This window comes from Pelodiscus sinensis, chromosome 24 (genome assembly GCF_052426305.1).
Source record: "Pelodiscus sinensis isolate ZL-2025 chromosome 24, ASM5242630v1, whole genome shotgun sequence".
Lineage (NCBI taxonomy): Eukaryota > Metazoa > Chordata > Testudines > Trionychidae > Pelodiscus > Pelodiscus sinensis.
In genome coordinates this window covers 18173712-18187660 of record NC_143075.1, presented here as the reverse complement: position 1 = coordinate 18187660, position 13949 = coordinate 18173712, and the positions used below count along the sequence as shown (strand labels likewise).

The following is a 13949-nucleotide window of genomic DNA, read 5'->3' as shown; positions in this document are numbered from 1 at the left end:
CTTGAGCTCTGAATTAGGCCCAGGATTTTCTTTTCTAGAGTTCCCTCTCCTCTCCCTCCCCTCTTCCCCTACCTTCTGGATTTCTTTTATTTCCCCCTCTCCAGAGCATGGTTTAGGAGCCCCTCGTCGTAGGCTGGGCAAGGAACCTCCTATGTAGAGACTGGCATGTCTGAACAGAACAGCAGATCAGCTTGCCCTGCTGTCTGTGAGAGTGGCCAAACACCCCCCCCCCCACACACCCCTCCTGTCCTCATTCAATGCTCAGTGCAGCTCAAAAAGGAAAGATTAGGGCCTAAATTAACCCCCAAAACTGCCTAGGGGATTTACACACACAGTTCCCATCGAACGTATGCGTTTTGTATGTCTCAATCCAAAGCTATTTGTCTTAAAACTACCTATGATTTTCCAACTGGCTACGCTTACCATGGTCCAGTACGATGCACAATCTCATGGTTAGAGCAGAGAGCTAGGAGTCCCGATGCCTGCATTTACTTCCTGGCTCTGCCACTAACTTGATTGTGACCTTGGACAAGTCACTTAACTTCAATTCCTCAGTCTGCCCATCTGTAACATGGGAAGATATTCATACCCACTCCCCAGGCTGTTATGAAGCTTAATTAATGCTTGTAAAATACTAAGCTCTCAGCTGGAAGGGGCTGCACGTATGCCAAGCACGAGTCCACTGCGTATCATTGGGTAAGAGCTCTTCCCCCAGCAAAGTGATCCCAAGTGACATTCCCAGTGTACTTTGCCTGGCTGTTTAAAACCAGGTCTGATGTAATTGCTGACGTTAGTCTCTCATGTGTTCTGCAACCCTCCCCCCAGGGCACTTCTTGGCTGGCACAAGTGGGTTGTGGAAGATAAGAAGCGGAAAGCCATGGCATCCCAATACCATGGTCTCTGTTGCTGCCAGGCTGCCTTTGACTTGTGGAAGCGGCGGCTAGCTCAGAAAGTGGAAGCTGACAGGAGATTCAGACATCAGATCCGCCAAACGGCAGCAGACGCCCTGCAGTGCTGGCATACCTGCTGGCAGAGTGAGTTAAACCAAGGCATAGCAGGTCCTGAATGCTGTTTGTAGAAGGTGATGAAGGACAAAGATATTTTGCTATTAAAGTGGTTGGAAGGAAATTCTGCCTGCCGAGCTAGCGTTGGGCTCTGTGGATCTTGGTGTTGCCCTTGTAATGACTGGCTAGTATGTGCTCACCACTGCCCTCTGCTGGTTGCAACCAAAATAGCTCAGTTGTATGTGTCATGCCCTGTACTGCTTATTGCGAAGGGAGATTCTCCTTTGGCTCAGGTGGTTTGAAGCAGGAGGATCTGAGTTCTACCCCTTCAGTCACTATAAAGTTCCAGGTGGTTGTGATGGGTAGTAACAACTGCGATGTCCTAGGTGACTATAGTTTTGATGCAACCGAATGGGCTGGATGCTGCTCCCATTTGAATTGTCAAAACTTCCTTTAGCATCAGTGGGAGGATCCAGCCCTCTGCAGCCTGTAATAGTCCTGCTTCCGTAGCACCCTTCATCAGAGGATTTCCAAGTGCTTTATAAAAACAGGTTGAACCTCTCTAGTCTGGGCCCCTCAGGATCTGGCTGATGCTAACACTCCTCCAACCCCCGGGAGGTTGATATTATCTAGCAGCATTACCAGCACTTCCATTGCTTACTGGGCTCTTAGATGAAATAACAACACAGAACACTGAGCACCGGGACTGGTGGCTGGAAACAAACTTTTATGGGACCGCAGAAAACTTGGCCATATCCAAGATAAGTGGACATCTAGCTAACTAAAATCATGCTGGACCACGGATGTTACTGGATCAGAGAGATTCAGCCTGCAGTAAGTTCCCGTAATGCCCAGGGAGGTAGGGAAGAATCCTCTGTTATAGAGGGGTAGCTGAGATGTGGAAGAGCAACAAAGTCATTTACTCACAGTAACACAATGAGGTGGTGACAGGAGATGAATCTAGAGTCCTGATGCCTCGTTGCCAGGTTGAACCACTAGGCCAAACTGCCCGGGAATTGTTTTTCGCGCGCAGTGGCTTGTGTGGCAGGAATGATTAAAAACCCTGCGCGAGCTTGTCTGAGAGTTCGGTCTTTGTGCTGCTGCCTGGCCTTGGTGATGTGGCTGCCTCCTGTGAGCTACTTTGGCCTGACTCTTGGGTTTCCTTTCAGAGCAGCGCGCCCTGAGGGATCTGCAGCTGCAATGGGCCCGGCAAAGCACCCAGCGGAGGAAGAGGATAGTCCTGCAGGCCTGGCGCTGCCGCGCCGCCAAGTGCAGAAGAGCCGCTTTGTGCGGGGAGCGTCTCCTCCTGCGCAGGTTTGTCTGCTCCCCTGGAGGCCTTTCCTAGGGATAGAAATGTCACTAGAGCTGGATCTGACCTGCACGGGGGGAGCTGGAGGCAACAGTTCAGGGGAATCTTGCATGACTGATGTTTCTGTGGAAATGCTCCCTTCCTTCCCCCTTCTCTTCTGCCCCCGCTTTGCTGCCGAAGTCCTGTGTGTGGCATAGCCTGTCAGGGTGGCAGTGACCCATAGCCCGATGCACCTCAGGAGTTCAGGGCGTGAGAACATGTCTTACTGGAGAAGGTGGCCTGGGAGAAGTGAAGTGACACAGCTTGAGTGAGCGATTGTGCAGCCTTCCCTGTTTATAGGCCTTTGACTATTTCTGCTCTCAGATGGGGAGAGCAGAAGAGGAGGGTTATTCAGTCTCCGCAAGGAGTTTCCCCTGGTCTCTGCCAGGTAGGGTCAGGCCCATTGGAGTCTCTTTGAATAGCTCTCTCCAGGCTGTCTGCCTGCTTTGTGAGACTGCTTTGCAAGTGAGTAGGGTCATGCCAGGGATGAACTGGGCCCTCTATGTGCTAGGGCCCTGGCCACCTGACACTCTGGGCTCAGTGCTGAAGGTGTCAGGGTTACAACTAGGCCCCACTTATGACCCCTGTGTTCACATCCTTATGACCCCTGTGTTCACATCCATGCTCCCTCCAGCTGCCAAGACCCCCAATGCCTTTAGAAAGGTTAATCGGTCACCTTCCAGCCATTTGGCTTTGGTTAATAACCCCCTAGTAGGCAGTACCAATTCCGGCGCTTTGCTGTATGTGCTAAGCTGGATCAGGTCTTGGATGGCAGAAAGCAAGAAGCTTTTCCTTTTGAAGATCCCCTTTACAGAAGGGCCTTGTTGCTGGGGATCCCAGGTCAGGCAGCAGGGGCCTGAGAAGCAGAATCTCTGCAGGAGTTCGCCCAGTGGGGCAGGAAGGAAAGATCTGCTTAGCCGAGAGGGAAGAGTCTATTGAATGGGGCTGGAGAAGAAGATGCAGGAGTGTTCAGGGAGAAGGGCTGGTAGGAATAATCTGTGGAATAGAGGATTGTTTTGATGGAGCTGAGTCTCCTGTGGTTTGACTCCCCTCTTCCCCCTGTATGTTCAGAGGAGAAGTTTGTTGGTTTTAAGGTGTCTCCAAGTTTAGCATGGGCTAGTGTCACTGCTTGGGACTCAAGCACAGGGGACAGAAGCGGTCTTTGCTGAGCAGAAAACAACCCGTGGTGCCCGTCAAGCTGCTGTTTTCCAAGCCCACAAGCTAGAGGAGGATACTACCCAAAGAGGAGGATACTACCCAAAAAGCTACTGGCCTCTGGGGAAACATGGTACTGCAGGAGAGCTAATAGGCACCCACCCTGTGGGTCTTTCAGAGCTGGAAGCTGGTGCTCAGCAGGAGACCTGACGTATACAAGCGGGTCCGTCCTCTTTCCTGGTATGAGCAGACCTTGCGGCAGAGACGCGAGAGCCAGCGAGCCTAAGAGATCCAGAAGGAAAGCGAAGAGGGCTGTGCAGTGAAGCACTGGAATCAGGCTGTCGCAGCACATGCTGTCCATGTGCAGCAGATCCCGTTCCACCAGCATCACAAGCCAGCTGTGAAACGTGCCTTAAGTCATCGCCTGAGGGCTGTAAAATTGGGTACCTGGCAGCGATGGGTCTTCAAGGCCACCTGAACTGTCCCGGCAATTCTAGGCATGATCATTGCAGGGTGGTGACTGAGATCCATAGCGCAGGCCTTGCGCAGCCTGATGGGTAATAATATGAACTAGATGTACCTAGTACAGAGAATTTTTGTTCTTTCATGTTAAGTGAAATCCCTTTCCCACTGAAGCCCCACTGACTTCCTAGAGTCAGGATTTCACCCCACCAGGTTAAAAATCCTGATTTTAAAAAATGAGCTCCTCTCTTTTCCTGTGTTACAAATAACATCGTAGATTGTTACAAGTGAGAATTTTAAACCTCTAATTTGCCTATTCCCCTATTTCTGCGTTTCTCCGAGCAGGCCGCGTAGACAAACTATTAATGATTGTCCCTAGTCACTTTTGCTTGCCAGCCCTTCTGCGCTCAGGGCTGCAATGTGTGTGTTGCAAACGCAGCAAGAGAGATCAGTCTTTGTGTGTGTTTAAAAAAGCAACCCCCTCTTTCTTCTGGAGTTGCACAAGTCCCATGTTTGGGGGCCTGAGCACTTGGGAAATCGCTTCTTTACTGAGCCTATGAATGTGAAAAGTTGGAGTAAACGATCTTGTGGAGAGAAGCAGTGTCCATAGAAAACAAGGAGATGAAACTATCTACTGAACCATCACACGCTTCTCATCTGGACCCATTTTACTTGGGGTTGTGGCTTAAACCTGTAAAGCTGTTCGTATTTTTCACAACCTCAAGCTAAAGCCAGACCCTAAGGTCCTCATCCGGAACCAGCATGTTTGAAGCAAAACAAGGAGGAATTCTGCATATAACTATTGGCACAATATAACATCGGTTTTGTTCTGATCTTTTGGTGACGTCAACGAGGACTCATGGCTGGTCTATGGGGCAAGTTATTGCATAACAAGCCAGCATATGACTCTTCTGCACACCAGCTTGCTACCTGCGACTGCCCCCTGTGGATCCTGCTACAGGACACTAGAAGTCCAGCTCTGCTGCTCTAAGCCTGCAGGATTTGGCCCTATAGACTTTCTTGTATGGGGTCAAATTTCCATTAGAAAGCAGCAGAAACAAAAAACCGGTGACCACAAGCTCCCTCTAACTGGGATAGCGATTCAGTCCATGTAGCAACTGTCCCAGAAGGTGTTTGAGAGAGACTCAATTTTTCCTCTGCCTGCTGCGTGTCTGTCTGTCAATAATCTTTCCACTGAGCACTTCTTTGATAGGGAAGCACTTCCCGATTTCCCACCTGAGCATGCTACAGGCTGAGCCGTGCCGCCTCTGAAGGGGGGCATTTTTCATGCTCGGATAACCCACTATAGATGCTCTTGATCTCAAGAGAGGCCTGTCAAATGGAGAATATTTACACCTCAATCCTACAGCACAGTGGGATGACTTGTATAATGGAAACCCTGGTGGAGCAAGGAACAAAGAAGCAGGCCAGAAACTAAAAGTGCATTGGCCTATGAATCTCCAGCAGAAAGCCCCGGTGTATTTCATGTCCGTGTGTTAGGCTTTGGCTTCAACGGGAAGTCCTTCTGGAATAAGGTAGGGTGGGAACTGAAAGTGCAATAGCTTTTCTGGAATAAGAGCTTGCACACCGAAAGCTATTGTGGGATAGGTCTTGTGCTCAGTTTCTCCATGGAGACAAGCCTGTAATTGATCCATATACAAAGCAAAACAGATATAAAACCTTCTTTTTCATTTCTAATCAATCTGCTCCAATCCAGCCCAGGCGTGTGTCTGCCAAGTATGGTGATAGGCTGTTGGTGTTCTTGCTTCAGTTCCCCAAAGAGAGAGAAAATGTGGGCTCTAGGGATGTGAGTGTGTACCTGTTGAAATGATTAACTGATCATCCTGGGCGCATTGGTTAATCCTAATGATTACATGCAACCGTCTCCCCCCCCCCCCCGGCCTCTGTATCAGAGGCAGGGGGGAGGCAGGAGCTGGCGCACATGGAGGCAGCACCGCTGGAGGTGGAGGTAGGCGGGAGCTCCTCTTCAAGTACAGGCTCCTGTGGAGCTGCCTTACCCCCATCTCACACTGCTGCCTCCCACAAAGGCAGCAGCAGTGGGGAGGGGTCAGGCACGTACCAACTCCCAGAGCCACCTGCCCACCTCCCCCGCCTTGGATACAGAGGCAGCAGGGAGGGCAGATGGGAGCTGCCTACCTCCCTCCATGCTGCTGCCTCCCACTGAGACAACAATGCTGGAGTGGAGGGGCAGGCGAACACCAGCTCCTGTGGAGCTGCCTGTCTCCCACTCTGCTGCTCTGATACAGAGCACCGACTCCCGTCGGGCCCCCAGCGATCACAGGTTTACAGAATTAAACGCATTTTAATATCCCTAGTGGACTCCAGTTGATGATACTGGAACCCATCTTGATAGGGAGGAAATGGCTGATCGACTGTGAAGTCTGAACTGCCTTCCTAGCCCTGGCCTGGCAGGCCGTTTCTTGGGGTTCCGTGCAGTGTGGGGGTAGCGTGCCCACGTGGTCTCTGGGCAAAGCAGGCTGTTAGTATCCAGGGCTCTTGCTCGGATGCCTTTTGTGAGCGTAACATTCATGCGATCGGAGCCTCTGCACTGCTAAGCGTCCCAGAGACTCATCGTTACAATGCGACTGAAGGAAGCTGAGGTAAGCACAGACTGGTAACCTGCTGGGAAAGACTATGTGAAGTGATTGGGATCACTGAGCAGAAAGCGGCTGCAGTGCAGAAATCTGGAGCTATTTCACCCCATTCTCCCACTGCACAGGATGAAGGGTGGGGGGTAACACTGCTGCCAGCGGCACAATGTGATCTGGTAGCTTTTTGCACTTGCCCTGAGCAGTTGTAAACGACCCCACTGGATGGCCGGCAGGGGAGACTCGGACTCAGGCCTAGGCCTGTTTGTCTCTAACTGGGGCAGAAATGTTACCGGAGGCACCTGCGATTACTGATTCTTTTCCAGGGTCCTAGTAGCCTGGGCCCAGGTTACCATCTGTGGACACGCGCAGCATGAAGCCCTCGCCCAGTTTGAGCTCGCCAGGCAGCGGCGTAGCCTCGCGCTCTGTTTTGCCCGGTGGAGGACGGGGGTCTTGAGAGCTCAGAAGTGGCCAGGGGAAGATGGCAAACAACCCAGGCCTGCTTGGGCTAAATCCTTTCAGCGCTGGAGAGTGGCCACTAGGGGGCATCAGGCCCTGCACTTAGGCTCCACGGCTGTGGTGAGACAGGTGAGCAGCGTCTGTAGGAGACCACTCCGTGTTCTACAGCTGGGTCACGCCACTCAGATACTCAGTGAGAGGGCTCTGCTCAAAACTTAGATCCACAGGCTCTGATTGTGGGCGTGGGTCTGCAGCTCTGCTTGGCCTCTCCTCTGGAAGTGCTTTGCCAGCTGTAGCCGTGCTGCTTGCCCGCTGACACGCAGCCACCTCTGAGGTTGAGCATCACACTAGCCAGCAAGCAAATCCCCTGCTCCTACAAAAGGTGCCACTGGGTAATTTATGCCCCCCCAGAGCAGACTGGCTCTTGGTTAACCTAGCCCTTTGGGTCAGGCCCGCTGCCAGCAAACTGCCTAGGTCTCTGTTTAGTTTGAAGGCTTTAGTCAGCCCTGCTGGGATTTGACCCAGTGTGGTGTGTCAAACTCGGGGCTTAGCTCGAGAAGCCTCCCCTCCCCGCTGCTTGGATAAACCCCTGTGTTTATATGGTGGGTGGGTGGAGGGGTTCTCCCCCTCCTTGCTTTTGTGTTAGATCTTGACCTCTGCTTTGTAAATTCTGTCCTCAGGCCTGCAAGTACTGGACGAAAGCAGCTGCCTTGTCCCTGAGCGCCCGGCAGCAGTGCACCCTGATAGGAGTCAGGAAGTGCAGGAAACTGCCTCTGTCTTGGTCACGCAGTAAGAAACAAACCTGCTTTCACCTTCCTGGGGGGTGTGCAGGGGTTGTTGGTGCATGTGGGTTTCTGTCTAGAAGGGAACCATCCACTGTTCCCTCTAATTTTTTTCCATTCATGCGCAGAATAAGATTTATGTGCCCTAAGACACGTGTGGATGTGCACCACCTGTAGAAGCACATTGGCAGAGCGCCCACAGCTGGCAATCAGTTGGGTGGCACCTAAATCTCTCCTGGGTGGCCGCCTAAGTGCTCAGCTTACAGGGAACACTAGAGTCCCCTGCTTGAGCTCTTCTGTAAATGAGTTGGTCATTAATTTAACAGGATGGAGGGCGTGCTCTGTCCGTGGGGCTCTTGGAGTTAAACAGAGAAGAACTCCTGCCAGCACTTTATATTGCCACAGTGTCATTCCTTTTGTAACCGCTGTGTCTCCTCCCACAGAGTCAAGACGATGCATTGAAAATGGTCTTGGACCAAGCACAGCGTCTTACCATAGGCTCCTTCCCAGCTCTTTCCGTCGCTGGCTGGTGATCTACAGAAACCAAAGCAGGAAAGAGAGGCTGCCAGTTCATCAGCTTTTGGAGAGGCCCGATATGATGGAAGGGGCACGTGGACATGCCTGGCCCCAGGAGAGCCGCACCGAGCTGGTACCAGATGAGCAGTATAGACGATGGCTTGGGTAAGCACAGGCTGGACTGGATCTGAACAGGGTCAGCACCAAGGGGAAGGAATCACAGGTAACCTGGCTGTCCAGTTCAGGTTGTGTTCCCAGCAGTCAGCACGGGCTGGTGAAGATGGACGTATGTGACCCAGCAGGACTGTTGTTTTTCCATCTCTAGGGGGGCTGGGCATATGGCCTGGCTGTTGAAATGGAAGGAGCGTTGCTTAGGTCTCACTTACGTGCATGTGCCTGGTTTCCATGCTGCTGGGAGGCAGCTCCATGAACCATTTCTTGTGCTCTCGGGGCTCTGAAGCAGGGAAGGGGGCCGGGACAGCGGACTGGGGATGGGATCTGGATTTTTACTTCTGGGTCACTGGTCTGCATCTGGACCAGGTGGGTAGTGACTGAAAGGTGTTACCATCGTACAGACTATGCAGAGTAGGAGGGAGGGGGTTGTCAGTCCAGGCCCTGTGGGAAGTCATTGTTGGGGCACGTTGGCAGGGCAGTGGGGGAAAGTCAGCCCCTTTGAGTGGAGAAACAGAGCCCTTCAGCATGCCGGGTTGTTAATCTGACCCCTTCTCGCTGCACTAAGTGTACCAACCGAATGAGCAGCGAGGAGGCTGATGTCCTTGTTAGAGAGGGCAGTGAGTCATGTCTTGTCCTTGCGGCCCATGGGGAGCGCACAGTAGAAGTGCTGCGAGTCGCGGTTCACTGGTGTAAGGAGCTGAGTGCAGGTTAGACCTAAGAGCTGCCAGCATCACTCCCATCCTTGCCTCGCACAGTGTCAGGTGCCCTGAGAACCTGTCAGGTGCCCTGTCTGCTGAGGGAGAGCAGCAGCAAGTGCAGCTGTCAGTGTGAGCACGTTCCTCTCCCTTCTCCGCCTCCAGGACAAAGTACCTGCGGCGATGGCGACACAACATGCTGCTTCGCCGGTTCCGGCGCGACAGGAGGACGCGCTCTTTGGCGAGTGGGTGGCTGCAGTGGAAGGACGCCTGCAGGACAGCACTGATCGTGCGGGTGCTGGTGAGTGCTTGCCTGGGCCCTTCTCCTGTGTGTCTCAGCTTAAAGTCCTTTCCAAACCTCCACCCTCCTGGGAGGTGAGTGAACGCCTCATCCCCCCTCACAGAAGGGGAAGTGGCTTGCCCCTAAGTCCATGGCAGGAGTGACACGAGAGCCGAGGACTCCTGTCTCGTGTCCTTGACAAATAACTAACCCACATGGCTTGCTCAGGGCCCTCCTTCCTCCTTTACTTCCTGTCCTTCCCACTCATCTATTCAATGCCCATGACGATTGGGACCTGTTCTAAGCCCCACCTGAGGTCCCAGCAACTCGTTCAGCTGGTCTCTGGCCCCTTGTGGACCACACCTAGAGCTCTGCTGGTAAGCAGGGACCCTGGCCCACAGTTTAAACAACCTGAGTGCTGGCTGAGGAGGGGGAAGGAGATGCGTGGCCCAAACCAAGTGACTGAGCAGTTTGCTGCAGGAGTCTTGTAAGCTCGGCGGAAGGGACATGGTGTGAGTGATGGAGGCAGGCCAGGTTTTTGGAGCTGGAAATGTTGCTGCTGAGCAGATGAAACCAATCATGTGGGCCTCCTGGGAGTAGCCTGAGAGGTCTGGCCAAAGGCCACAATCATGCAAAGCAGAAATGGGGTTGAACAAAACGGTGTAAGAAGGGGCAGGGACCTGGAAGCCTAAGAGGCAGATAGTGCTGGGCAGGGGGAGCTCATCTCTGGGCTGTTTTCTCCTCACAGGTTGGGCAGCGGCTGCTGGAATGGGGCTGGAGGATCTGGAGAAGGCGGTATCTGCAATGCCGAGTGTCGCAGGGTTTCCTGGAGGGTGAAGACCGGAGCCTGCTGACCAGGGTAAGAGCTTATTGCTCTTGCAGTTAGTAACTGCAGCATCGGTCCTATGGCCTACAAATCATTTTGTATTATGGGAGCACCTAGAAGCCCCAACCAAGTTCATGCCCCGTCGTGCTGGGCCCTGCACAAATACCTGCTGAGAAATGGTCTCTGCCCACAAAGAGCTTACAGGCTAAAAAGTCTAGATCCCAGAACTATTACTGCCAAGCCCTGGTACACAGAGCTGCAGGGAAGAGGTGGGAGCAGAGGGCACCGAAGGGAACGGTGGGTTTTCATGCTCATCCCATTGCAGGTGGAGGTTCTGTTCTGTGGGCCCCTGCCTTGAAGGGAAAGAGATTTGAGGCCTTTTGGTGCACAGGGATAATTTGGAGACTCAGCTGGCGGCAGGGTGGGACGGGGGCTGTCGTCTGGGACAGTGTGTGGATTAGCATGTTCTGCCTGTGATGGAGCCAGTGCGGGGGCCCTGTTCTCTCAGCTTCTAGGAGGCTGTTTTCAAAGGAGAATGATGCTGTTTATGCTTTAACTAGCAGGGCAAGTAAAGTGGGTTGGGAGGTAGCCTGATCTGAATACACGGACCCAGCTCAGCACCCAAGGAGCTTTTCTGGGCTAGGGCATCAGGGGGATTTTCCTCTGAGGGCCCCTCCTGCAGTCGGCTGAGCACAGGAAGGAGTGAGCCGCGGGGTTAACTCTTTGTGGAAATCTCGCTGCTGGCCCATGTGCTGTATTGCAGAAGCAGTGGAGCATCGGGTCATGAACAGCCTGCCGCTAACGCTGACCTCCTGTGTGCAGCAGATTGGCTGGCTCTGCTGGTGTGATGTGGTCCTTCTGCCTCGGGACAGATTCTGGCTGAGTGCTAGAGCGGGACATGGCTCAGGGCTGGGGGTAGCAGAGAGGCGCCCAGGCAAATGCTCTGGCCCTTGTGTGGAAGGGGATCCCAGTTACGTCCCGGTAGGTGAGCCCAGGCCATGCTCAGCCCTCTTGAGCTGCTTGTGAGAAGCCAGGCTCACACCTAACAGTGTATAGAGAGTGCAGGGCCCACTAGGGCTGTGTCCAGACTCAGGGTTTTTTTTGGGAAAAGTAGCCTTTTTCCGAAAAAACTTCCCCTGCGTCCAGACTCAAGCCGCGTTCTTTTGAAATTAAATCAAAAGAACGCGGCTTTTCTTTTGATGGCGGTAAACCTCATTTCACGAGGAAGAACGCCTTCTTTTGAAAGTTCCTCTTTCGAAAGAAGGCGTTCTTCAATGTAAATAGGGCTTCTTCGAAAGAGAGCATCCAGACTCACTGGATGCTTTCTTTTGAAAAAGCAAGCCGCTTTTTCGAAAGTTCAACGTGCAGTCTAGATGCTCTCTTTCGAAAGAGGCTTGCAGTCTAGACATAGCCTAGGTGTGTCAGCCTGATCCAGAGGGAGCACTGCAAGGTGGGACCTCTAGTCTTGCTTTGTGGTGTACTCAAGGGGAGGGTGACGGGGGCTGCATTGCAGAATGCTGGGGCCACTCGGCTGTGACCCAAGTCTGACTTCTCCCCTCTTCCCTTTCAGGCTTTTGGAAGGTGGCACCAGCTGACAGCATCCCGGCTGGAGGGCCGGGGACACTGCTGAGCTGCTGGAAGGACGGGCCAGAGCTCATCTCCTTGGGCCAGCTGAGAACATGGCTGGGTATTGAATGGAAGAGGAGGGTGTCTCCTTTGAACACTTCCCAGGAACGTGGGGCACTCTCTCCCTTTCAGAACTACCCCCACCAGATAGCTGCAGGGAGCCTCAACTGTTGGCCCAGTCCCTGCTGCTAGTGGCACAGTGGGCTGGCAGAGGGAAGAGCTAGGGAGCTACTAGGTGCAGAATGAAGCTGCACCCTGGGCCGGATCCAAAGTGCGGAACACTGGACTGTCTTCCTGCCCAGCTTTGGGGCACGTTCCTGCTAGTAAGCTGGGGCACACAAGGGCACTCCCCTAGGCCCGGGCCAGGCAGGACTGATGCTTCTGTGGGGGCAAGTGGCTTGCAGGCTGCACGCTGTGCGGAGTTGGAGTTGGGATTAAAGGTCAGTCTGCCACATGCTCTGTCCTTTGAATCAGGTTCAGCAGGGACATGAGCCTTCCAGCTCCTCCAGCCCCCACTTCCACTTCGTGGCAGCCTAGGCTGCCTTGACCGCAGGCTTTATTTTTAGATCTGTGGCTTCTCGTGCAGCCCGCAGCTCCTGCATGTGTTCCCGTCCATCAGCTCCTCATTAAGCCCCTCAGTGGGTGGCCAACCTCTGACCCGCTGCCTCCCACCGCGTCCTTTTGCTGCTGAATGGGGCTGTGATGGAGAAACCTGCTGGGTACAGCTGAGCACCAAACAGCTTTGCTGAGGCCAGCTGGGCATGTCTGTCCCCAATCATTGCTGTGCCCGCCCCCTCCCCTCATTAGCTGCTGCAGTGATTGATCGATGGAGGGTGATTACATGGCATCAGCTATTCCCCACAAGGCCAAAATTAAAGGGACAGAAGGATGCAGAAAGTGCTTCTCTCCGCTGCTCATGTAAAAAAGCCTTCACCCAGCTGGGTGGGGATCTTCAAATCCCTCCAGAAGCTGCCCTGAGGCCCTGGCGCTGTTGGTCAATGGTGACAGCAGCCCAAGCTGTGCAACGCTGGTTTGTCCAACGGTCAGCATAGCCCCTGCAGGCACCTGGCTCCTGCTGCTCCCTGAGGTGCTTGTTTCAGACACAGCCCTGCGCTCTGGGGCCTTGAGCGTTGTCAGGTCTGGGCTCTGCCTCCAGACGCGCCACAGCTGCAGCCTCACTACACGAGCGGGCTGAGGTTTGGCCCAAAGTCACATTTATCTTCATGTGCCAACTCTAGGATTAATGCTGGTGAGACACCTGTGTAGAATGTGCCTTTCCCACTGCCCAGCTAGGCCCTGGAGGGGGCTGAGTCCTTGACTGCACCTGCTGCTGTTTACACAGAACTGCCACTGCTAGAACCCCTAGGCTGTGTCTACACTGGCATGAATTTCCGGAAATGCTTAAAACAGAATAGTTTTCGTTTTTAAGTATTTCTGGAAAAAGAGCGTCTACATTGGCAGGCTGCTTTTCCGGAAAAGGCTGTAGCAGGCTGAGGCAGGACCCTGGCTGTTTTTCAGGGCCCCAGGCCCAGCCACCCTGCTAGCAGAGGCTGTGTTCATAAATGTACACTCAGTGACTCCACCAGGCTGGGCTCTCCCAGTCCTGAAGGGAGAAATAGGTAAAACATGGTGTGGCCTGATCTTGCACACCAATCAGAATACTGTGTTCCCCAATCAGAATACAGGACAGTCTCGGGGTGTTACAGAAGGGAGCCTTGTTTTAAATGTCAGACTTAGTGTTGCCCCAGGTACCCTGCCACTGTAAGAATTAAACACAGTGGCTGCGTTTAGACTGGCATGATTTTGTGGAAATACTTTTAACGGAAAAAATTTTCCGTTAAGTATTTCCACAAAAGAGCATCTAGATTGGCACGGAGGCTTTTGCGCAATTTTGTGTATTTTAGCCATCAGGCTTTCTTGTGCAAAACATTAAGGTGCCTGTCTATACTGGCCCTCTTGCGCAAGTATTCTTGCATAAGAGGGCTTATCCCTGAGCGGGAGTGTCAAAGTATT

General features: G+C 53.1%; 1 protein-coding gene across 3 annotated transcripts in view; it reads left to right on the top strand.

Moving 5' to 3' along the window:
• The window catches only part of C24H1orf167 (chromosome 24 C1orf167 homolog), a 32346-nt gene extending 19379 nt beyond the window's left edge, over positions 1–12967 (top strand). For all 3 annotated transcript variants that reach the window (XM_075906601.2, XM_075906600.2, XM_089773163.1), the window contains 8 exons: positions 826–1034; positions 2174–2318; positions 6905–7166; positions 7718–7826; positions 8263–8500; positions 9370–9505; positions 10233–10343; positions 11881–12967. In XM_075906601.2, the coding sequence (XP_075762716.2) occupies positions 826–1034; positions 2174–2318; positions 6905–7166; positions 7718–7826; positions 8263–8500; positions 9370–9505; positions 10233–10343; positions 11881–11940 (1270 nt within the window). In that variant the 3' untranslated portion in view covers positions 11941–12967. The remainder of the gene's footprint in view (positions 1–825; positions 1035–2173; positions 2319–6904; positions 7167–7717; positions 7827–8262; positions 8501–9369; positions 9506–10232; positions 10344–11880) is intronic.
• Positions 12968–13949: the final 982 nt, after the last annotated feature.